The sequence below is a fragment of the Chroicocephalus ridibundus genome, chromosome 2 (assembly GCF_963924245.1).
Source record: "Chroicocephalus ridibundus chromosome 2, bChrRid1.1, whole genome shotgun sequence".
Classification (NCBI taxonomy): Eukaryota; Metazoa; Chordata; class Aves; order Charadriiformes; family Laridae; genus Chroicocephalus; species Chroicocephalus ridibundus.
The window spans coordinates 42,401,203-42,425,563 of NC_086285.1; the positions used below are offsets into that span (position 1 = coordinate 42,401,203).

Below are 24,361 nucleotides of genomic sequence, written 5' to 3' on the forward strand. Positions count from 1 at the left end.
GCGGTGTGTCCGCGGGGGTGCGTCCCTCCCCCCGGGGGGCGGTGGGGGGGGGAGCAGGCCGTGCCCGGACCCTTAATTGCATTTTTTTCGGCTGAAGGGGCGTGCACGCCAGGGGGTCTCTCCCGGGTTTTCCTTTCCCCCGCCCCGCACTGAGGCAAACCAGCGGCCGGCAGGGGACGGGAGCGCCGGCCAGCCAACGTGGTGGGGGAGAGGAGAGAGCTAATTAGCCGCGGCAATCAATCAGAGCAGTGGCATTTCCTGCCGGTGCCCGGCGGCGGAGCAGCCCGGCGGCGGATGCTGACACCGCCGCCCGTCACCCGGACCCGCGGGCCACTGCCAGCCGCGGTGGGCGAGCGAGCGCTGCGGAGGTGGCGAGTGGTGGGGAAGAGGCGGGGGGGGGGGGGGGGGCGACGGACCCTCCGCACGCAACCCCCGTTCACGAGGAGGAGCCGCGCCACCGCGGCGAGCCCGGCCGCCGCCGCAGTGGCCCCGGCACGCGCCGGCCGCACGTGAGCCACCGCTCGCCCGCCGCCCGGGCGGGCGCGGAAAGTGTGTCACTGGGTGAGGGGGGCGGCCGGGGGCGGGGCGGGGCGGACCGGCGGGGCGGGGCGGGGCGGGGCGGGGCGGGCCGGCGGTGCCGCAACTCTGCGCGGCTCCCGATCGCTTTTGTTGTAAAGGGGAGGGCGCCGCGGCGGGCACTGGCAGCAGCCACCGCTCTTGACAGGCGACAGCGCGGCCGCCTCTCCCTCCCGCATGTAGGGGGGGGGGATTTCTGCGGCGGAGCTGGGGAAGACAGCGACCGAGCGGAACCGAGCCCAACCGCGCCGGGCCCGGCGCCGCCCCTGCCCCGACGGGAGGCCGCCATGGAAGTCAGCGCCGGTAAGGAGCGGAGCGGCCGCTGCGGGCCCGGGGGGGGGGCGGGGGGCTCCGCGGGGTGGTCCCGGCGGGCCGGGCGGGTGCGGGGGCGCAGGCGGGGAGCGGCCGGGATCGCCGCGGGGCGGGGGAGCGCGGCGGGCGGCGGCGCTGTCCGTCCCCGTCCCCGCTGGTGGCCGGGAGGGCGGCGGGCTGCCTCACATGGACCCGCCGGCCGAGCCATGTGCGCCCTGTGTTTACGTTCCGCGCGGCGTGCCCGCTCATTGGCCGTGCGGGGCGGTGACGCGCGGATTGCATAATAGTGCCGGGGCGGCGGCGCGGGGCGGCGGGCGGCGCGGACACGTGAGGCGGGCGGGCGGCCGCTGTTTTGGTGACCTACATTCGGGGCGGCGGCGGGGGCGCGCCGGGGACACGTGGGGCCGCGCCGCTGCGGCGCCGCCGGCCCCGCCCCCGCCGTTACCGGCCCCGCCCCCGCCGCGACAGGCCCCGTGGGGAAGCCGGGGAGGGGGGGGGGGGAAATGGTGCGGAGCCGGCGGTGGCGGTGGGGAGGGGGGGCCGCACGTGGACCGGCCCGGTGCGCGGGGGCGGCGTTGTGTAACGGGGAGGGGGCGGCCGGGGGCAGGGCCCGGCCGGGCCTCTGCGTCCCCGCGGCGGAGGGAGGGAGGGCGGGCGGGGTGACCCCGCTTTGCTTCTTTTGTCACTGGGGGTTGTTGGTGGCGGTGGCGGCCGGGGGAGCCCCTGCTGCGGCAGCATCCCCGGGCCCGGGTGGAACGGTCCCTAACGTCGTTACAACTTCACCATTCTCTGCGTCAATGAAATACCTGCACGTTACCGTGATCCACACCCCCACCCCCCCCCAACTAAATCCCCGCCAGGCCGGACCCTTGCAGCTCCGCCCCAGCGCGGCTCCGCGGGGACAGAAGGACGCGTTTGACCCCCCACGCCACCCCCACCCGGCCCCGAGCAGAGCCCCCCGCATCGGTTCGTGGGCCCCGGGGTCCCTTTCGGCGGGGCGCGAGTGCGCCCCTGGCCCAGTGGTCTCTGTTTCCAGTTATCGCCCTGTACCGTCTATGAGGTTCAACTTTTAACTGCAGATGAAACAAAAATAGGCTTCGTGAGGAAATGCGACTTCTAAAATTACAAAAATACTAGAAACCTTGACCGTGGCATAGGCAGGCCCACCAGGCTCTCCAGGGTACGGGAGCAGCCCAGCTGTCTGGGTCTCCTTCAGAAGACAAGAGGTGAACCCCCGCCCAGACATGCTCTTTCCGTGCCCCCCCGATGACATTGGTGTTACCCTTGAAGGAGAAGAGCATCTCCCTTCACCAGGCAGAGTTTCAAAGACAGTGGGGCAAGGTGGCGGTGTGGGGCAAGGTGGAGTTCCCTGCCGGGGCTGTGTCTGTGTCCTGCTCTGCCCCTCGCAGATAAGGATGGCGCCTGCTGAGGAACTCGGTGCCTCCCTTGGACTGGGTGGACTTGTGAGCTTTGACCTGGCACCTGGCAGAGGCGCATGCAAGCGCCCAGGGGACAGCAGGACCTTTGTCACATAGGTGGTGTCCTACCACAGGCACAGGTGTTTGGCACTGTCTTTTTTTCCTCATGTCCTTGTGGGACCCCTGCGTCCATCGCAATCCTCCTTTCTCCAAAAACCTGATCCTGGACCGTGTGCTGCGTGGAGGATTTCTTTAAAAGAAATAAATAAATAATTAAATAAATAAATCCCTGTGGGAATGACGGCAGTGGTGGGGCTTAGGGTCACAGGTGTCCAGGAACGTGAGCGGCAGCCTGTGTGTAGCGCGCATGTCACACGGCCGCTTGGTCTGACTTCTGCTCGGTGGTGGCTCTGCCAGGGGCTTCTCGGGGCTCAGGGTCCCTCAGGGTGCTGGCGGTGGTTTCCTTGGTGGGGGGGGAAAATAAATAAATTAAATGTTAAAGAGGAAATGGGCCAGTAAAGCTGGCACAGAAATGCTGAGAGGACCGTTATAGCTGATAAAAGTAATGGAGGTTTGTAAGTCAGAATTTCTGCCTGCAAGCAGGGATATTCCCAGGGTTGTATAATACCACCGCCTCTGTCTGTGAGGAGGCGATGGCTGATGTAAGGGGCTGCAGCCCCCGCCTGCCATGCCGACCCGCTCGATGGAGGACTCTACAGACACCCCATGCTTTTTTTTCCTCCAAAGGAAGCCGGCGCGTGGCTGTTTTAAAGTTTTTTTTAATTCTTTGGTGTGTGGAGTTCCTTGCTGCAACGTCCTGAGTCGTCTGTGAAGGGACTCTGCAGAGCAATACGGGCATAAAACAGAAGATGCTGAGTGTGATTTATTTAAGCAGTTGCGTGGCTTCCACTGTTGAAATTTTTGTCAAGTGTTTTTTATACTGACTTTTGAAATGCCGAGTCTTGGAGACAAACTCGAGTGAAGCGAGAACAATGTCTCTTGCTTACGAGCAAGAAAAAGGAGCCTGCGAGAAGCCAGGGCTGCTCCCAGGGCTGCCCGAGGACAAAAAGCTGTTTCATCTGAGGGAGTCTCAAGTGTGTCAGGTTGCAAGATGCGGCAGGGCAGAGGCTGTTTGCAAACTGCAGCCTGGCAGTCGGGAGTTCAGCTGCTGCTAGAAACGCTGCAAAAAAAAAAAAAAAAAAGGCATTCGGTTTGGGCTCACCAGGCTGCAGCACTGCTCGTTCCCCTTGCCCCCGTTCCTTCTGCATCACCGGTACCTCCCAGCCCTTTTTTTTTTTTTCTGTGCCTCTGGCACGCAGCCTGCACCAAGTCTTTCACCCTGCCCTATTTCTGTCCCTAACCTGTCTGGTTTGCATTCTGCCTCCGCAGCGCTGCGAGATCTCACCTTTGCTGTGTCTCCAGACCAGCTCCGCTCAGAGGGCGGATGGGGAAACCCTCCCTGGGCTACCCCGTGCCCTCTCCCCATCCCACCAGCCACCATGGCTCGTTCCTTCACCTCTTGGCTCTGCCGTTTCATCCCGACCTGTGTTGAAGGAGGCTGGATGAGATGGGAGAAGGGGACGGGGCAGATTGGGAGGTCAGCTGTTGGGAATGGATGGAGAGAAGGGAGGGAGGGCAAGGCGTGCTCCCAGGAACACGTGATGGCTGGGTCTGGCGGTGCTGGGTCATGGCGTGGCTCACATGGCAGCGGTGCATGTCTGCTTGTTATGTCACTACATCCCGCCTTTTTTTTTCTTTTTTTTTTTTTCTTTTTTTTCTTTCTTGCCTCAGGGGGTGTGATAGCTTACATCAGCTCTTCAAGCTCGGCATCTAGCCCAGCCTCATGTCACAGCGAGAGCTCAGACAGCGGTTTCCAGTCGTCCTCTTCGCCTGTACCGTCTTCTCCAAACAGTTCCTCCTCGGAAGGCGGCTGCAATGGCCGGAGCAGCGAGGGCTCGGATGGGGCACTCAAGAGCGATCGGCTCGAGGAGACTATTAAAACAAACCAGTCGAGTGTTGCTGGTTTGACAAAAGGCCATAATGGAGTCACAAGTATGTTTGCTGCTGGTTCCTGAAACCACCTTTTTTTTTTTTTTTCCCCCGTGTATATTACAACCAGGTTTTCCGTGTGCCTTCCTTTGAAGGCACATAGCAAAGCCTCCATTTTTATCTTTTTCCATGGTATGTGTGGTAATATGTACGCTATTGCCATACAAATGCTAATAGATGGATGTCCTGTTGCTGCTAACTTCAAACAGTCTATAAATACAGTCCAGCTTTACTTCAGATTTTTCGCTAGTGAAAACTGATCTTAATAAAAATCAAGCATTTGGTTAGAAAGATGCAATGAAGTAAAGTTAATAGTAATCAGAAACTGCCTTCAGGAGTATTTATGGAGCTGTCTTGAAAATCTAGTTTCTCTGTTTTTTCATGCTCCCTCCCCTGCCCCTTCGCCTTCCATCCCCCCAACATGTCTTTGAGGAACAATAAATTGACGAAACTTTATATTATATTTACATAGCTGTAGCTGGGACCTTTACCTTTTTCATTCCAAGTCTTAATTTGTGGATGTAAAAAACCAAAGTACTCATAAGCTGGAACGAGAGGATAGCCTTTTAAAATGCATTTGACAATCCATCTCCAGCTATTTGTTTCATGCTTTTTTTTTTGGTAATCAGAGAAGATTGATGATGAAGAACTATATTTAAACAGTTTTGGAAGGGCATGAATCAAACTGAGTGCTGGAATGAGCGTTTCAACAAACACTCAGCTCGAATTTAGTCTTTCAAAGGCTGAATTCTTTTATTGGCAGAATTTATCAAATTTATTAATTTGAGTTGTTGTGAAGCTAGAATAAGTATCTAACAGTTCTACCTTAAAAGTTTTGTGGTTGGTTGTTGGTTTTTTGGGGTTTTTTTGGTTTTTTTTTTTTGAAGTGTCCCTACCCTAAGTTCTTAGTAAGAACCTTCCTCTTAAAAATTCGCTAGCAACTAGATTTTTGATATCAGGTCGGAGGTTCCTGAAGATGAAACCTCTTGTAAACTGTTTAGATGTATAGATAGATAGGTAACATTTTTAGCTCAGTACTAACTCTATTTAAAAAAACAAAACCAAACCCCCCCCCACCCCACCCCCCCAAAAAAAAAAAAAAGAGAAATTTTGTGGTTTGGTTCTTCTTCAAAACCTTTAGGAAAAAAAAGTTTTAGTTCCTCTTTATAAATGAAACCCAAATGTCAAAATAAATTGCTTTTCTGGTAGAATATGGTTCTTTGGGTGTATTTCCAGCTGTCTGCGTTGCTCACGGTTAAGGTAACTTTGTGGTTACTGAAGTCACTGGTAAAATTCCCATTGGCTTCAGTGAAACCAGTGTTAGACCAGCACTTAGGACTTGCAAAAAATCTTTATTGACAAGCTGAAATAAAACAGGTGGGGAAAACCTTAGAAAAACCCCAAACCAAGAGCATATTTACAGGGCTGAGAAGGTATTTTCAAGTTCAAGTGAGCAAGCATGCCAGTCTGGATATGCACTCAAATGAGTAGTCTTTACATGCGTAGATGTGGCTGAGTTACCAGTCCTTAATTGTTATAACATGGGTAGACTGTATGGCTTGTTTACAATATATAATAAAATAAAGTGTCCTTTAATATTTCTGTTTTTTAAGAAAATATGTTTATTCTTAGTTAGGGAACCTGTATCCTGGATATGGGCTTTTACATGTCCTGATGGAAAAACAGATTGAGCCTGAGCTTTGGTGGCGTAGTTAATTTAATGGTCCTTTTAAAAGTGCATAAATGTAAGCAGACTTTCTGTTTCTACAGTTGAGTACAATGCTACTGTGACTGAAAGTCCAGGGAATACGTGCTTTCTCCCTGTTCTGTTGAGTGCTTCATGTTTGTCCTTTTCTTCCCCTCCCCGTCCCCCCCCCCCCCCCCCCCCAGCCCTTGCACTGGTACTTTCTGAACTGTTCAGGGGTTTTGTACATTCTTGTTGCCTGTTCCTATGCTGCATTTTTTTGTATATTGAACTGACCTGACATATTTTGCTTTTAGCCCGGGTTTTAAAAGCTGGAAACAGGTTCCTGCAATTGTCATTGGTTTTCTATATCCTTGACTTTTCTGTTCTGATTCTAGAATTTAATGGCATGGTTCTTCTTTGCAAAGTCTGTGGAGATGTTGCTTCAGGATTTCATTACGGTGTTCACGCCTGTGAGGGCTGCAAGGTGAGCTATGTTTCTGCTTACCAACCTGCTGGTGAAATGTTCTAGTTCTCCCCACAAGGGGAAAGGGGCGATTCTGCTGAAAAAACACCTGTATGCTTCTTTGTTAAACTTAAGTCTGAGAAATTTCAGACAGTGTATAAGTTGTAGGAAAAGGCAAACCACTTAGCAATACACAGCATTTTCCAGACTCTGCACTACTTTCTGTTCTCGCCCCTTGTCTGATCCTGCCTGACCTGGAGTGCACGGCAGAGAAGAAGAACTGGAGACGGAGGTGGTGAGGACCATGTCACGCAAGACATGTGAATGTTAATTGCATTAAGAGATAGTGGGTGTGAGTTGTCACCTGGGCCAGGACACAGAACAAAACAGCTTTGGAAAAGCAATTCTTTACCACAGGGAAAGCCAGAACTGGGTGCTTGTGTGTGCACGCATCAGTAGATCTGTATTTTCTGATACTGTAACGCTCCAAACTTTATGTTCTGTGATAGAGTTTATCAACTTAAGGGTTATGTGAGAGAACTACCTTTGAAGGTCATGTGGTGCAACAGGATGGTTTTGTTGCCAAACTATGGAGACTGAAGTCAAGAGATCTGATTTTGACTTCCATCTTTGCACTTGATGTCATAGGAGACTGAGGGGATATCTTGTAAATGGTCAGTACAGTGATAGAAGTAATAGTGGATATATTTTGCTCTTAGGTGCTGACTCTGCAGGGAACAACTTAGCATCTTCTATAATTAGAAATCATAACTAGTTTGTGTTTTACACAGGTCACACACGAAGGGGAAGTAAGTGATGAAGAGTAGCATGTTCTTTAAAATCACCTGGGGCTGGTGGCTCTGAAGCAGCTGATGAGACAGTGGGGTTTTCTGTGCTTGCGGAGAGGTGAATCTTGGCAGGAGGATTTGACATGTGCTGTAATAATAGTTGTGGGGGTTGTTTGTTTGTTTACAGGGTTTTTTCAGAAGAAGCATTCAGCAAAACATCCAGTATAAGAAGTGCTTGAAGAATAATAACTGCTCTATAATGAGAATGAATAGGAACAGATGCCAGCAGTGTCGCTTCAAAAAATGCCTGTCTGTTGGGATGTCGAGAGATGGTACGTTCCTCTACCGAGCAGTGATCCCCTGAGAGGGAATCTGCTGCCCACCTCAAAAGCCGATTGCTGAGGGTCTCAATGGCAGTGAAGGCAGCCAGCCCTACAGTCAGGGACAGGTTCCCGGTCTGAGAGCATGTAGGTCAGCTTGCCTTGTTGCTCCGCGACTCTCCTGAACTGGTAACGCAATACCGGCCGCAGTGCTGTCCTCCCGTCTCTGGAGGCTCATGCGGTGGGATGTGCTGCAGTGGTCTGTTAAAGGGGACGGTTGTAACCAGAGTCTTAGTTTTGTTTTAATGACTTAATATTTATAGCTGTATCCTGCCTGAATCTGAACAAGACTTTTCTCTTTTTCTTTTTTCTTTTTTTTTTTTGTTTTGTTTTGTTGCTTTTTCAATGAAAAGGAATTCTGCCTGAGCTGATAACCTTAGAGTAATCATTATAGAGCCTAAAGACGTAGGTTTGGGTGCGTGGGATGAGCATATATCTGCTCCTTTTTTTTTCTTTTTTCTTGGAGGGAGGGGGAAGGCAAGGAGGGAAGGGTAATGTTGAGCTGTATCTCTGACCACCTTGCTGGCTGTCCACTCCTTGTGACTTTTCTTTAAAGTGCAATGCTGAAAGTGTAGTTCCTGAGTCTGCTACAACTTACACACTGTCACAAACCAGAACTCTTCCTTCTGTTTCACTTTTTAATTTTCTCTGGGTGTCTCTTTCACAAGAGCTAGGAATCTTAGGCTGTTAATAATTTAGTGGGTGGAGTGTTAAAACTTATTCCAAATAATTGTTCTGAGTTCTTGTCGTGCATAGGAGTTATTTCATCCCCTAGGCGCTTGTTTGCGCGTAAGGTTGCACCTGCTTTAATGAAAGAGATTTAGTTACATTAATGATGGACTACTGCATGAACATAATTACATCAGTCGAAACTGGTTATAAGCCCTTGTAAGGCTGTGGTTGGACAGGATGGTAAAGGCAGTTGTAGATTCCCTAGGACAGGGTCAAAAGTGCTGCAGCCACAATGATGCCCATCCCCTTGCCAGCAGAAAATGTCCTTGTCATGGCAAAGTTATCGGGAAAATATACCAAGGTAAGCTTCATTCAGCGTTGATTCTCTTAACTGTTTTGGCAAGTTGTATAATTGGTCTATGAGGAGCTGTCTTGTAGGACTTCTATTCAAATGTGATATGAACTGTGTTTAAATTCAGCTAATTGTCATGTCACAAAGTTATACTGATTTAATTGATCCAATCTTAAAGCCTGGCACTTAATTAACTAGCACAACTGTGTGTATAGTCCATAGCCAGGTTTGTTAGCAAAAGGGGAAAAGGCTTTAGAGATTGTGTGCTTCAGAGCCGCCTTCTCTTTGTATGTAAACAACAGCATACATTTCATATCTCACGCCTGTCCTATGCCCAGGAAGCTCCTTGACTTCAGTGGTAATAGACCTGCTGTAGTATTGGTGAGAGCAGTTAAAGTCTTCCCTTAAAACACAAGATTTTTGGTTGGGTTGTGTATTCTGTGGGTGTGCATGCTAACGCTTCCAGGATTGACCTTTTTTTTTTTTTTTTTTTTTTTTTTTTTGGTTTCCGCCCCCCTCCTTCCCACCACTTTTTGTTTCTCCACCTCGGTAGCTGTTCGATTTGGCCGCATTCCCAAACGTGAAAAACAGAGGATGCTGATTGAAATGCAGAGTGCCATGAAAACCATGATGAACAGTCAGTTCAGCGGTCACTTACCCAATGAAGCGTTAACAGAACATCAGGATCAAGCACCTCAAGAAGACCTTTTGTCCAAGCCCAAACAAGAGAGGGAAACCATCAAAAGCCCTTCTCCCCCTCCTAGCGTTGACATGGCTAAGGAAGAAGTGATTGGTATGGTCACTAGGGCCCACAAAGACACTTTCATGTACAACCAAGAACAGTCCCAGAACCCAGCAGAGATGATGCAGTCCCAGAGTGGGGAGAGAGTGTCAAAGAACACGGAGCAGTACGTCTTGAGCAGCGAGCACTGTGTTAGTGGGCTGGGTGGCCCTCAGTACCCTGAAGGCGAGCAGCACCTTGGTGGACAGTACAAAGGGAGAAGCGCAATGCATTACCCGAGCGGGCACGCCATGTGTTTCCCAAATAGCCACTGCATGAACTTCAGCAGTGGTTATACTCAGCGACTGTGTGATAGGATCCCAGAAGACGGCTTTTCTCCAAACAAGAATACCGCTTACTCGTGCAGCACTGGAGGAAGAATGCATCTGGTATTTTGATATCAATTGTTTGATTTGACTTAGTGAAAGGCTTAGTGATGGGTGTGATCCCGCTGTGACCCCACTCCTTAATCAGTGGAGCTGCACACAATTGGCACAACTGCTGAAACTTAAAATAGTGGTGTGAGTTTGACAGCGCAAATTGTGATGAAGGAGAATAATGGCTCAAGTTGTGCGGGGGATTTGAAATCATACAAGTGATGGGGTTTCTTGGCTTGGTTTTTAGCAAACTGAAAGTAGGCTAATGTCAAAGAGCATTGGTTGCAAGAAAACTCACGGGTTTCTTAACTGGCTTGACTTGAAAATAGATACTAGGAGCTTATAAATTTGCTTCTTCACTCAGTTCTCTTGAAGACTTCACTTTAAAATAATCTGCACAATCAGATATGCTGTATTTTTCTTAAAGGTACTCAGAGCAAATTTCTGGGGTGAAACCTCAGGGCTAGGATTTTGAGCCAGTGCACGCCTTGCTAATGGGTTATAAAATCTCTCTTGTTTTGTTTCTTTTTTTGGTTTGTGTTGGTTTTTTTTAAGGGGGAGTTGTTTTGTTTTGTTTTAATGGGGATAGGCTGATTCTGTTACAGGCAGTGTAAAATACAGGCTCAATGGGACCCAGAGGCTGCGCATCTTTCTCACCTAGAACATCCTCAGGTCTGAACAGAGGCAGGGGAAGATGCACGGCTCAACTGCTTGAGAGAAGTCCAGGGTCTTTTCCATTGTACTTACACAAGCGAAGCTCTTAACATGCTTCCGGGTACCTTAGATGGTACCTTAGATGACCCCTTTGCTGGAGTGTTTTCTCACTGAATTCTTAACAAGGATGCTTCCTGTTTTCTAGCATATGGGTTTTCAGTTGGTTTGGGTTTTTTTTTTCTTTCCTTTTTTTTTTTTTTCCCCCTTTCCATAACAGGTCCCTCTCGTTTGCCTTGCACCTGCTGTTTTTCTGCCATTCAGGCAACCAGTTCTGTAAGCCCCTTAAAATAGATCGTCCTTCTCTTTATCACTGGAACCGCCTGGGATGAGAGAACATAACATCCTCGTTCTCATCCTGCGCTCCCCTTGAGAAGCGTGAGCCCCTGACCTTTCTCAAGTGCCCGAGCTGCCGGTGTTTTTCTTCCTCCTAGTTCGTAAAGATTCTTCACAGGTTCTTGAAGGCCCCTGAGAGTCTCCATGCAGCAAAGGCTGTTTGTTTTGATGCTGGACTTCCTTTTTTTCTAAAATTTTTTTTTCTTTGTTTGTTTTTTGTCATCTTTGGCTACGGTGTAAGTGGACCATACCATCCCTAGCAGGCTCTGACCTTAATTGCAGACTCCGGGCACTACACTGTGGCAAATAATAATCATTCCCAACCTTTCTTCCTTGCAGGGAAAGTATGTGGAGTCACTGCCACGGCATTCTTGGCGCTCCTGAGGAGCAGAGGTTAAACCTGTCAGTACGGGCAGGCAGGGAGTGGTGCTGCCTGCAGAGGCCCGGCCAGTCGGTGTGACCTCTGCGTGGCAGCTGCAGGGAGGTTTAACGCAGCTGACGATGAGGAAACAAAACCGAATCCAACAGGGCACTGCAGCCTTCCGCCAGCATCCCTGGCATGAATGAGGGTTTTTGCCGGAGAGCTCAATGAGAGTGGATCCGACCGAAATGAGTCAGTAGCAGTAAGGGAGTGTAGTTAGACTCTGAACCAGTACGGAGACAGATGTTCAGGGGTCTGTTTTTTTTACTCAATACTCCCACAACTAGCAAAGCCGAACAGGTCGTTCCTGAAGAGGTTCCTCTAAGAGTGACTGTGCAAGCTGACATCTGCTTCCATAGGAAGCCCGTCAGAGTTCAGGGAGCGTCTGGATGACGCTCTTAGTCATATGGTTTAGTTTTTAGGTAGTCTTGTGAGGAGCAGGGAGTTGGACTCGATGATCCTCATGGGCCACTTCCAACTTGAGATACTCTGTGATGCTTGGGCAGAGGTCTCTCAAGAGAGCTTAGACATATTACACGGATGGGGGGAAAGTGGCAGTTTCCCCTTGGGACCAAGTGCCTGGGGGTTAGGGTAAACCGTCGTAGGAGGAGAAGTTAAGGGGCTTTTTGTGTCCAAATCAGAGCGGGGTGCTGAACCAGAGGTTCCTTGTCCTCAGAGTACTGAATTTTCAATAATACCCACATCAACTGTTGCAACATCATGGACAGAGCAGTGGTTAGTGTGTGCTGTGCTTCTGGTTGTGTGCCTAGGGCTTTCATTTTGACAAAATATTCTGTGATTTTCAGTTTATGGAAAAGGTCCTCCTCCACCCGACAAGCAGTCATTTGGGTTTGGGCGTTTCCTCAGGCACACAAATGATGTTGTGATTCACAACTGAACCAAGAAATCTGCAATTCCGTTCCTTGTCTTTTGGGGAGAAAGAAAAGGGATGAGTTTTCTGCATATTGACTGCCCAGTTAGTAACTGATATTTGGAGGAAAAAAAAAAACAACCAGAAATGTATATCTAACTATTTCCATTGTGTTTTCCCTAGCTGTTGCCAAACATGCACACATGTGTATACCTGTTGAATATATCCCTGTAATGGAACTTGGGACCTTCCACACAAAAAATTGCTAGGCGATTATCAGATTCCAGATGCCCTGCAAAAGCAGTGTAGCTCTAAGGAATTACTGATGTATTTGACTGTTTTCTCTTTGGTTTGCTAACATTATGGAGGATTATATACACTGTGTAGTATACTTGTGAGACATACTTAAAGGAATTGACGTTCTTGATGATGACAGGTGAACTGAATATTAAAAGGTTTAAACTTCATTAAAAGATGTAAATTTTAGAAAGCAGAACTGTAAGTATCTCAGAGCGTCTGATTGGGTTTTACAGAGGGGATTTATTGGCAGTCAGCCTTGACTGATACGTCTGATCTCATTGTAACAGATTCAGACTTTCCTACAAACAAATCACTGTATGTTTGTATAAAAGAAGGAGCATTTTGTCATTTTGTGACTGAGCAAAATTGGAATACCAGTTCCTTGGTCCGCCTTCAGTGATACAAATAAAAGCAAGCATGTAGGAGAGGAAGGTTGTCCTGGTAATGAGGGTGTAAACCTGTGACTCAGGAAACCAAGGATCGGTTCCTTGCTCTGGTGTTGACACCTTTGTCACCTTGACTGAATCACTTGAGGTGTCTGCAAAACAGAGATACATGAGAATGATTGTAGTAGAGATTATGAGATTACAATCAATTGATTGTGAAATCATGATTAAGTGTGAGATTACAGGGATAATACAAGTAAGAGAAATCCACATGTCAGGCATGAGTGACATCAGGGAAGAATAGCATAACCTGGGTTCTCTCAAGTCTCTGGCTGCAAACAGTGTTGGCGTTTCCAGGTCAGCAAATTTAGAAACAGAGTGCTAATGGACTGCCATGGGGTTTTTATTGTTTGTTTGTTTTAAAGGGAGGGGGAGAAATCCAGTTGCTTTGGGACTTGACTGAGGAATACTGATGTTTTTTTCTCGATTAGTTGTTATTGCAAAGTTTTTCTTGAAGAATGAACCTGCTTCTTTCAAGTATTTGTCAGTATTTGGAATTATATCTTTAAGAGTTGTTTTCTGCCTATGTTTTGTAAACACCAGGTCTGCCCAATGAGTAAGACTCCCCATGTGGACCCAAACAAGTCTGGCCATGAAGTCTGGGAAGAGTTTTCCCTGAGTTTTACCCCTGCAGTGAAGGAAGTGGTGGAGTTTGCCAAGCGCATCCCAGGTTTCCGAGATCTCTCCCAACATGACCAGGTTAATCTTCTGAAGGCTGGGACCTTTGAGGTGAGACCACTGTGTGTATATTGCGGACCTGACAACCTATGCATCAGTCTGACTCCCTTAGGACCAAAACCAAATAGAACTGGGTTATATCAGGCAAAACTAGCTTGTTTGTGGATGCTAGCTCTGAGCTTTCCTTAAGCTGGTGGTGTCCATGGCGTCCAGTGCTTCTGTTTGGTCAAATCGTGGTGAGCTGTCCCTCTTCCAAGTAGCTCTAAAGTGCTCATCCTTTTTACCCTTTCCTCTTCTCTGGGCATTAATAAAAGACTGAGGAGGAGATTCTTGGTTTTGTATAGCAGCGGTTACTTCGATAGCTACGTTTGCTTAGCCTGGAGAGAAGCAGACTGCATCTGGAAGGGTGGATAGTTTAGAAAGCTATCCACTGACTTCCTGGTTTTGTAGAGGAATGTGTTTATTGCTCTGTATATCTTTCCGTCTGCCACTGTGCTCCCTGCCAAAGTCAGAGCATCCACGCTGAGCAGTCACCACTAGCCTTTGGAGGCACCTGGGGTTTGCTGAAGCCTCATCTCCAACGCAGTAACACTGATAACTAGCTGTACTGCTGTGGCTCTGTAGATACTGTGTGCCAGCTGCAGCCTGACTTACCCTAGACTAATCCCACCAGGTTCTTGTGGTTAATCTCACCTACTTGCGAGCGTGACATGTGTGTGAATTAGTGCTGTTAAATTGGGAAGTATACCAGAGGGCTTGGTGCTGTTTTATAATTAGTGGCCGTCACCAGGGGACCTTTACTTAAGGTTTTAGTTGCTCTTCCAGATTCTTGTGTCTGTTGGAGACCATGCACATTTTACAAGTGTTCAAATACAAAGTTTAAACAGAGAGGGCCAGAGGAGCTGAATTCCCAAGTATTCAATGTTACTGTCCTTTTCTTGGGGGGGACAGGGTTGGTGATGCTTTTGGTCTTGTTTACTTGCTTTATTCTTTCAAAGAGGGGTGCTGGATTTTGTATTTACCTCAACTGAAGACATGTCTCAAGTAATGTGTTGGGTTTTTCATCTGTGTTTATACAGCCTGGTTCTAAAATGTGCAGTTGTTGGGTTGGAAGGTACAAGTTACACTGGAAGACTTGGTGCCTGGAGCGTGTCAGTTTCTTTGTTTCTTCCAGTTTGCTGTCATGTATTTTTTTGCTGTTACACTTATTCTTGATCTTTTAATATTCATCTACAACTCCTGGAGCTAAGGGCTGTGTTTTCACTTCTTCAGCTACAGTCTCTTACGTTGCTGTTCACATTACACAAAAATGTTGGTTCCTTCCTCTGCAAAGTGGTATACTGTCCAGTGCCCTCAAGGAGGGCAGAAAATCAGGCTTGAACTGTTCCTATAACATAAAGCCAAACCTTCATGTCTTGCAAGTAAAATATTTTGTCGTGGCCTTTCTTCACCTCAGGCTTTTCTCAAGCCTCATTCCTGTGCCTTTTTTGCCGGTTACAAGCACTGCTGATAAGAAGGTTTCTATATCCAGGGGAATTAATAACAATGCATGGCTGCATGCTTATCCCTATTCACTTATTTATAAGAAATATTAGTGATTTCTGTTAGAGAGCTGGTACCTGCAGTTAAAGGCCTACGTGGCATCTTAACAACAGAAAAAAAAAAAAACCCGACGTAAATAATGCTGCAGGCCAGTGGGGAAAAAACCAAAACCAGTCAGGATTAATGAAACCACTGCAACTGAGGCAAAAGGCAGTGCTTGAAAGCCTGGTGCATATGAAGTCATTTCTGTCTTCTGGGTAACTAAACTAGGATGTCCCAACTTCTACATGTTAATAGAAGAACCTGAGTAAAAGTACTGCCTCTGAGCCTGTTTTGGCTCCCCTGGGTACCAGTGTGTGGCTGTTTTGGCACTGTGCTTACCAGCAGCTCATGTTCAAGAAGTGCTTGTTTGTCTGGGGCTAAGATGCATGGAGACAATGTTGGTGCAGAAGCAACATAGCTGTGTGTCTTCGCACACATGTAAACCAAAAAGCCCTCTTAGAACTGGCAGTGCTGGGGATCTCAGTATATTGTGGTGGCATTTGTATGGCTTTGTATGGGAGCCAGCTCAGAAAGAGCAGTGAGCCTAAAATAAGGAACTCAACTGGATTTGAGCTGGTCCTCCCCCACCCCACCAAGCCCCCACTCCAAATGTAGTTGGTGGTAGAGCTAAGAAGCCCCTTGGGTCCACTCGGGTAGTGACTCAGTTCCTCCACAGCCTCATAAACTTGGTAATTTGGCTGCAGGTGGTGGGGAAGTGAGCAAGAACTTGCCTGTGTGGAGGTTTTAGTGTGCTTATGTTGCTATGGACAGGTGATAGGGTTGATCAGGTGTATCCTCAGCATGCAGAAATAGGAGACTATCTTGAAGTGAAACAGGATTAATCAGTGATGTGCTATACCATAGTCTAAACTGTTCTTCCTTGGAATAGAATGGTGACATTGAAATCTATGGGCGAGATCTTCACCTTAGTATAAATCAACACAGCTTCACGGGCTTCAGTTTTGAATACCGGCATTAGTAGTGGTTGCTCACTACTTAAAGTTCATGTTTCTAAAGCCCAGTTCTGTAAGGGGAATATCATTTTGAACTGGAGAGTTGTCGAGTATCTGGTGGGTCCCTGCTAATGCACAAGTTCAGCTTTGTCTGTCTACCCTTTGTCTCCTTTTGTTGTATTCTGAGGGCTTCTGCGCCTAGGTTTCTGCACTCTGTAGTTAATGTCATCAAAGGACAGATAGCTTAGGTGACAAAGGTGAATAATACATAGCGCCCATGTGTCCATCAAGATTGCTGCATGTCGTTTGGCTGTTTAAATTTAGGAGCAGGTCATGTAATGTGCATGAATGGTGTTTGAATTCTCAAACATTTTCTTTTTTTTTTTTTTTTTTTTTTTTTTTTTCCCCTGACCCCTCCTTTTTTACGCTTGTCAAAGGCACTAGTCTTTGCTGGAAACCTGGTTCTCCTCTTATCTGTAGTAAACATTTAAATTAATGCAGTTATGTAGGGTAAGTGAGAAGAGACAACTGTCACACCAAGAGATTACAGCAAGTCTGAAGTTTTAACCAGTGCCAGTTGGTTCATTTTCTCCAAATAAGAAGGCTGTTGTGTGCAACTTAAACCTTGAAAATGTAAATAAGGTTGTTGAACATGAGCAAATGAAACTTTACGAGCCATTCCAGAGGGAAACATTTCACAATACGCCTGAGAAACCACAAGAGAAATTTCGGCCCAGAGGGGTAAGTTCAGCACATGTCAACTGCTCCAGCCCAGGTGCTTATACCAAAAGGGTATTCCCAGCTGCAGCTACAGACCAGGTGCCGTTTCAAGCCCTGCTTCCCCAGCCTTTTGAAGGCCCTACATGTGGCACCTTTCTACCAGAGCTCATTAACATTCCTGTGGGAGCAGGGATGGGGGCATGGTACTTTCCCAAAGAATGCCTAGTGGGCCAGATCGTCAGGTGGTGTGAATCGGCAGTGTTGCAATGGAGCTGCTCCACTTTACGCCAGGCGAGAATCTGGTTCAATACCTTTGTTTTTCTCCTCATAAGTGTGGCCAAGAAAACATTTCTTTTTGATGCTCTGTGTGCCTTTGGCTGTTCAGTGGCTTAAGCAAGTTGTCCTACTGGCGTATTTGTGAATGGCATTGTCTCCGTGGCTCAGGCTGTCTGAGGCTTAAATTTTAATTTTCCTTCCTTTCATGAGCTATAGCCCCTCCCCTGCATCCAGTTGCTAATTTTTTCACTTCTTTGTTTCTCTGGGACTACTGGGCCAGAGCTTGCACTGTTTTTTACAGCGCAGTAGCATGCTGACAGTTTGGTATAGAATGCTTGTACAGTGGCTAACGAGACAGTTTGAATGATGTTAAAAGGTTTAATTGTTTCTTTGGCTTTTCTAGAAACCCACCTGTATTTATCTGGTTTTGTTGTTCTCTCTTTCTTTCACCAGGTTTTAATGGTACGGTTTGCATCTTTGTTTGACGCAAAGGAGCGTACTGTCACCTTCCTGAGTGGAAAGAAGTACAGCGTGGATGACTTGCATTCAATGGGAGCTGGTGATCTGCTCAACTCAATGTTTGAATTTAGTGAGAAACTAAATGCCCTGCAACTTAGTGATGAGGAAATGAGTTTGTTTACAGCGGTTGTCCTGGTATCTGCTGGTAAGGAGAGAAAGTTAACTTACACCTTTGCCAAATTTTGAATATGGCTCTCTATTAAAAGACTTCTGTAAAGTGTATACCCTATTATTTCACGTCTAAGTGCAATTTAGTGGATTTTAAGCTACTAGCAGCCTGTAATTTACTTTTTTACATATCTGCTCTTTCTAATATTGCCTTTTGGAAAAATGTGGCAATGGGCTTGTATTTTCCTGCTACTTTTTCTATAGAATGCAAAAATACATGTCATAGCTGCCCGGTGGCTGTTTAGAAGCTATTTGTCTGACTCATCTGAGTTTCACAGAACAGCATCAGGGAAATTACTCCTGACTTGCACAGCCTAAGTCTTGGGATAAGGTGGTATTTTTACTTCCGAGTATCATCATTGAAGTCTATTGCGTATCTTAAGTCTAAATCCAAGTTTGATCTCTGCCTATGTCAGCAGGAAAGCCCTATTCATCTGCATCGTGACTTCTTACTGCTAAAGGTCTGCCAATCCACTAACATCTTCACCAGCCTCATATCTTGTTTCAGTCCCTGGATATACAGAACGCCCTGGCCCAGATTCAAAGAAGGATTAAGCACCTACTTCTCTAGTATTATCTAAAGCCTCAAATTAGGCACATTAGCTCTGCATATAATGCCTGGAATACAAGATGCAGAATAGCTGCTTGCTGGGTAAGGAGCTCTCTAGGGGTACCTTGCAGGAATGCTAGTAGTGCCCACTTCTACAACAAGCCAGCATTTGGGGGCCACTCACCTCTTGAGCAAGTGCACCTCTTCCACTCATTCCAGGAGTGATTTAGACCCACATTTCTCGGATCAGAGAGGGGCACCCCAGGCATGGTGATGGAGGCACGTGAAGCCTCTGTAGACATGGTAGGACAGTTCAGTCTAATAGCTTTATGCATGGCTTAAGCGAAGTACAATAGCACAGGATGGGGCCTCTGCAGTTTGTAAGTGGTGGTAATGAGCAGAGGGCGGTACAGAATCCGGAAGCTTCAAAAGCCAGAAGGAATGGCAGCATGAAGGAAGTGTGTCACTGTACTCTGTCAGTGAAAATGTTCAAGTAGCAGAGAGAAACCTGGGCTTTTGTTGCTTTTCCAGACTCTGCTTTACATATTTTTATCTTTCAAAAACTTGAATTGATGAGAACTGGAGACAACCTTTAAAATAAGGACTGAGAGCCAGGCCTCTTGCCTCCTTGTGCAATGTCGTAACTAGGCTACAGCCATTCTTCTTGCTTGCTCAGCTGCTGAGCCCTTATTGCAGTCTCTGTGCCACCTGTTTTGTGTGTAAGAGGCCATAGCTCTTCTGTAAAATGTGCTTCTAGCACAGAGCCTCCCTCAGCCTTTTAAGCACTGCTCCATGCTGTTGCCAGCTCCCAGCAGGTCTTAGCTTAGGGATGGTATGTAACATGTACAGCACATCACGTCAGAGCCGTGCAACAGGACAAAAAGAGGAGCTGTTTGGTATTCAGGCTGCTTGCAGCTGCTGGGGACTCTTCAGATCATAGCTTTGGATGTTGTCGCTCCCTATCTTAGCTGCCTTGTGATCTGATCTGCTGTCTGATCACAGCCTTCCTGGACATCTTCACAAAATGTTTCTAGGGTTTTATAAAGCAAAACTTCACTGGTCTTTTAACTTTTGGGCCCAAACTTGCATTTGTACCATGTTCCAGACGCAATAGTGACCTTGACGGCCACTGTGAGTCCAGCAATTTTCGTATCAACTTGACTCTGTAGCTTGCAACTCAGTTGAAATGCTGCAGTCATTACTTGCCCAAGCCAGTGAGTAAGTGAGCAGGCTTCACGCTTGAGCAACTACCGAAGAAGAACAGACGTGTCCTCAGCGGAGCTCCTGGGGAAGATGCTTGCAGTGCAGGGGCTTGCCAGCAGGAAGAGGTGCCTGTAGAACTGAAGGATTGCAGGTATCTGTTGCTTAAACAGGTGTTGAAGGACAGATCCCCTGCACCCCATCCCTCAAGGAGGAGTGTGACCCAGGGAGTTATTTCCCATAAGGTGGAGGCAGAGCTGAATTAGATAAGGGGGAAGAGTTGAGGAACAGCATGAGAGAGAATGACATGGAGATGTGGGCAAAGGCAAAAGGTGGCGTAACTGGTAGAAGAACTGAAGGTGGAAGAATAAGGCTGTTAAGACTACTTCATCTCAGAATGAAAGTCACTCAAGAGAAGATTGAAAGAAAGATAGAGAGTAGTCAAGATTCACATCAGTTCCCAAAGCAGACAGGAGAGTGTGACTGTCAAATCCTGATTAAGTGATCCAGAATACAAAATACCATGCTGCACTAGTTAAAAATCTTTTTAAAAGAATTCCATTTGTTTAAGATCTTAAAAAAAAAAAAAATACCAGTGGAAAAAAAAGAAATGTTCATAAGTCTCTAAATAGTGCTCGTGGGGAGAAGACTTGTCAGAAGCATCTCCACATAACAGTGGCTGAACAGTCACTCTTACAGGGATGTTTAGAACATGCAGCAAGAAGCAGCAGGGATAGTAGCAAGGAATAAGCGTAACTGTGTACATCCTCTTGATTTGGTGTCATATGGCAAAGAAAGAAAAAGCAGGGCCATACAGGGAGGATGTGGAAGTGTTTCTGGTGGTGCTGAGGAATTACCTTGGTAGCATTCCAAAACTGAAAGAACGCTTCACGTCTGGCTTCAGTTAGCTGTGTTCAGATGTGTTGAAGATGGAGGGGAGATAGCAAGACGGATCATGGGCACTGAAGAAGGAAGAAGCAAGGTGGAAGCAAAGCTGAAAGAATGTGGTTTGTGCAGGTCTAGAGACCAAATAGCCTCTTAACTGGGGGTGATGCCTTGTGGCAGAAGAATATAAAATACACACCCTCTATTATTCCCTCTTACTGAGATGGTACTAACAAAAACTTCTGCTGGCCACTGGGAGCAACTGGAAGTAGACGGAGAGGGAGAAGAAAGACTTGGACTAATTGAAGAGAGGAGGCTCCAGTAACTCCCCCGAGGCAGCCAGGAAAGAATGGCCTGCATTCTTCTGCCTTCAGAGGCAAGGCAGTACTGCTGTCACTCTACAGAGCTCTTGAGAAACCTCATCTGGCGTATTCCGTGCAAATGTCATCATCCCTGCTCAGGACAGAGCAAACCTAAAGGTTTTGCGAAGCAGGGGGTGAGTGGAATAAGATAGCTTAACAAATAAAGGCAGGGAGGCATGTCTTCGCATGTGCTCTCTCGGAGTGCGGCTATCCAACCTAATGAACAGTCTTCACGGAAGAGTGGGATATGTGCTAATAAACATCGTTTGATATTAATCAAAATTCCCAATTGTTAGAGTAGAAGGTTCTGGAGCAATCTTTCTAAGGGAACAAAACACATTAACTGCTTCAAGATGGATCCCTAAGTGGATTGTACAATAGTTTTTCCCACAGCGGTAGGGACCTGCACTGAATAGTCCAGGAGGGCTTCTAGGGTCAGACTGGATCGACACTGACAGCATAAGGAAGGGATTCCCACTCTGACTGTACGATCTGACTCAGTGCTACTCCGGAAAGCTGTTGTCATTCTGTGTCCCAGTTCTGCAAAGTGCTTAAGTACATGTACACATCAAAGCGCATTTCTGCTTGTGTCCGTCACCCGTGTATGTACGGGCCCTGCTGAATTTATGTTGCATTTAAGAGAGGCTACAGGTTGGGGGAAAAAAACAGCTGCTGTGTGTGGTTATTAGGTGAGATGTTTTGCTTAAAAATCCATGCTTTTCAGCTGCTTGCTTAGGTTCGACCTAAGGACAACGGGCACGTTCTTAAATACAGCTCTCTTGAAAGAGATGTTTTGGGTGTGGGGCGAGTGCAGTATGTGAAAGCATAATATTTTTTCTTGATGTTGAAATTCTTCTTTTCTTCCTCAGCTGGGAATTTTCGGGTGCGTCATGTTTCATTTTGTAAGTGCTTCAGAACGCACTCAGAAACGGTGCCCCAGTCATGTCAAGGCTTGGACTCCCTTTGCCCCTGGGGATCCCATTGTGCAGAAGAGTGTGGCTTGTCCTGAGTGGGATTCCCTCCTCAAACATGAGCCTCCAGTTTCAGCATAGGGTTCTATGTCCAGCCTTGAAAAACGTTTGAAATGTTTACTTCCATGTGCCCTGTCTCTCTCCTTGCGTTGAAAGTTGTGATTCAGCAAAATATTTAAGCGTGTGTTTCAATCGGCCCTTTTCTGGTAACGTGGGTAAGTGATTACAGAAAAGGTGATGGAGTGCTGCCCATTCAGCACGAGCTTCATACTGTTGTACAAAGTTGATGCTAAATAGTATTTCAGAGACTTTTTTGTTTGAAACTTCTGGCGTAAGTGTTTATTTTTTCTTGTGTTTGATAATTTAGTAAGTGATTCTTGCAGTGGCTTTATTTTGCAAACTACATGTGTTCAGTCTCTCTTTCCCCCCCTCCTCCCCCCATCCTGTTTTTTTGTTTTTTTGTTTTTTTTTTTCTTTCTCTCTTCCCCTCCCCACCCCCTTCTCTTTAGATCGCTCTGGAATAGAAAATGTCAATTCTGTGGAGGCACTTCAGGAAACGCTAATCCGTGCATTAAGGACCTTAATCATGAAAAACCACCCAAATGAAGCCTCTATTTTCACAAAACTTCTTTTGAAATTACCTGACTTGCGTTCCTTAAACAACATGCACTCTGAAGAACTCTTGGCCTTTAAAGTTCACCCATAGGCCTTTAGGTCTCGTTTGTACTTGGACTTGCCTCGTGTTAAAACTGTTTTGTGCTAAAATATGTATTTATACAGTTGTACCACTTGTCGGAGAGAGTTCACGGACTGTGAACAATTGATAGCTGTCCCATAACCATGCAATAACGCTTCAGCAGGTGCTTTCAGCTAAGGGCGGCGCAGCATTCGGAGTCCCCCAAGACGTCCAGACCCAGCTGTGCCCCACTTCTGCAGAAGAGGTCGCAATGAGCCCGAGTAAATAGGGACTGTTCTTTCACTTAGAGAAAAAGAACCACCACTGCCCTCTCATGTAAACTGAATGCAAAATAGCTGTGTTATGTGCATATGGAGCATGGAATGGGGTGGGAACAATCCTGCGCTAATAGGAAGAGCTGATTTAATTGGTCTTTCACTTATCTAATAGATGTACGTCTGTGTCTCTTGGTAACTCACTCATGGTTTCACTGTTGTTGTTCCATTAAACCCGATGGAATGATTTCAGCCCTCATCAACTCTTCACTGAGCGTGTGTTCATGCCATGTGTATATAATATAAATAGTTAAGTAATGGGTGTTTATCGCTATATAAAGTACAGAGTTGTGTGTATATATGTGTATGTATATAAATAGTTCTATACATAAAGTATACATATAATTTCTTCACAATATTTTAAACTGTGAAGGAATTTAAACTTACAACAGAAGGTGATCTATGGAAAGAACCAAATAGATGCACTTTGCATATTGCTGAGCTAATTATCTGAGCATTTCTAATTTTTAGAAAACATCGAATTTGCATTAATATGCTGTGTTTGTTAATTTAAAAAAAAACAAAAAACACAACAGAGTGGCACCAAAGGGGCAGAGTCAGGTTCAACTTGTGGAAGGGGTTCGTAGAGAATCTCAAGTGGAGAGGGTTGGTTGTGGCACTGATGAGATTGATTGTCCGTTGCCACTGAGGTTCTTGCGTTCTGCTAAAGGTTAAAGAAGCACCAGATGCTCTTCAAAAACTTCAGCACAGCCAGAAAGAAACAATCAGATGAGTAACAGCATCTATCAGAGAAAAAAAAAAAGGGGGGGGTGGGGGAATGTATCCATGGTTGCGTTTGGGTGTATGTGTGTTCTGTGACCATTTATTTCTTGCAATACATCATTTTGCTGCTGCATTGCTAAATGCGTATTGAACACAGAAATGTGAGATTCCCCATGTTTTTTCACAATTTGGGCTTTGCAGTTCCCATGCCTGTTCTTCTGGAGCTCTCCATTGGTGCGTGTGCATGTGCGTGTGTGTGTGTATGTGCAAAGAAGGTGCGCTGGATGGTCTGGATTTTTTTCTTAAAAAAAAAAACAAAAACAAAAAACCACCACAAAAAACTAAGAAACAAATGGGACTTTTTTTTTTTCGTTGTTTATGCCAGTAGCAAATTACAAAGCAGATCCTCAAGGCTTAAAATTCTGCCGCTTTTCCTTCTAGGAAAAGTGGTTCTCTGTGGGTTTTCTCCATTTGTAGCAGGACCTGGCACCAGAAAAGAGAGATTAAAAAAAGTCAAAGCACTTGTGTTAATTAGTTATGTTTATATTTTGCTAATGTGGGAAGAAGATGCTCCATTACCCTTGTGTTTAGTCAGCTTCCCTCAGAGGTAGCCCTCCGGGGCTCTAGCGTTTGGTAACACTACGCTGCGGAGGGAGAGACCTCTCCGTTTTTGTTACTGCGTTTAGATGCATGCGGTGGTTGAGGTGGGGAGGCAGGAAGCCGCCGGACTGCAGAGCCTCCTCCTCGCTGTGCAGGAGCATCTCCGGGGCAGCAGCGGGTCCGTGGGAGCCCTCGTCCCTGCTGCGGAGCGGGAGCAGAGG

The 24,361-nt window shown here is 46.9% G+C and overlaps 1 protein-coding gene across 1 annotated transcript; it reads left to right on the forward strand.

The window, feature by feature from the left end:
* The first annotated feature begins 594 nt into the window (after nt 1-594).
* NR1D2 (nuclear receptor subfamily 1 group D member 2) lies at nt 595-23,554 on the forward strand. The gene is made up of 8 exons (XM_063325186.1): nt 595-879; nt 4,098-4,358; nt 6,438-6,526; nt 7,481-7,625; nt 9,251-9,867; nt 13,484-13,669; nt 17,605-17,815; nt 22,316-23,554. Exons 1-8 carry the CDS (start codon nt 864-866, stop codon nt 22,510-22,512), a joined length of 1,722 nt encoding a protein of 573 aa, XP_063181256.1. The 5' UTR covers nt 595-863; the 3' UTR covers nt 22,513-23,554.
* The last annotated feature ends 807 nt before the right edge of the window (nt 23,555-24,361 follow it).

What these genes read in the sequence shown, in the direction of transcription:
- NR1D2 (XM_063325186.1), top strand. An exon ending in AGGCCATAATGGAGTCACAA is followed by an intron (nt 4,359 to 6,437) that starts GTATGTTTGCTG and finishes TTCTGATTCTAG; the next exon opens with AATTTAATGGCATGGTTCTT. An exon ending in ACGCCTGTGAGGGCTGCAAG is followed by an intron (nt 6,527 to 7,480) that starts GTGAGCTATGTT and finishes GTTTGTTTACAG; the next exon opens with GGTTTTTTCAGAAGAAGCAT.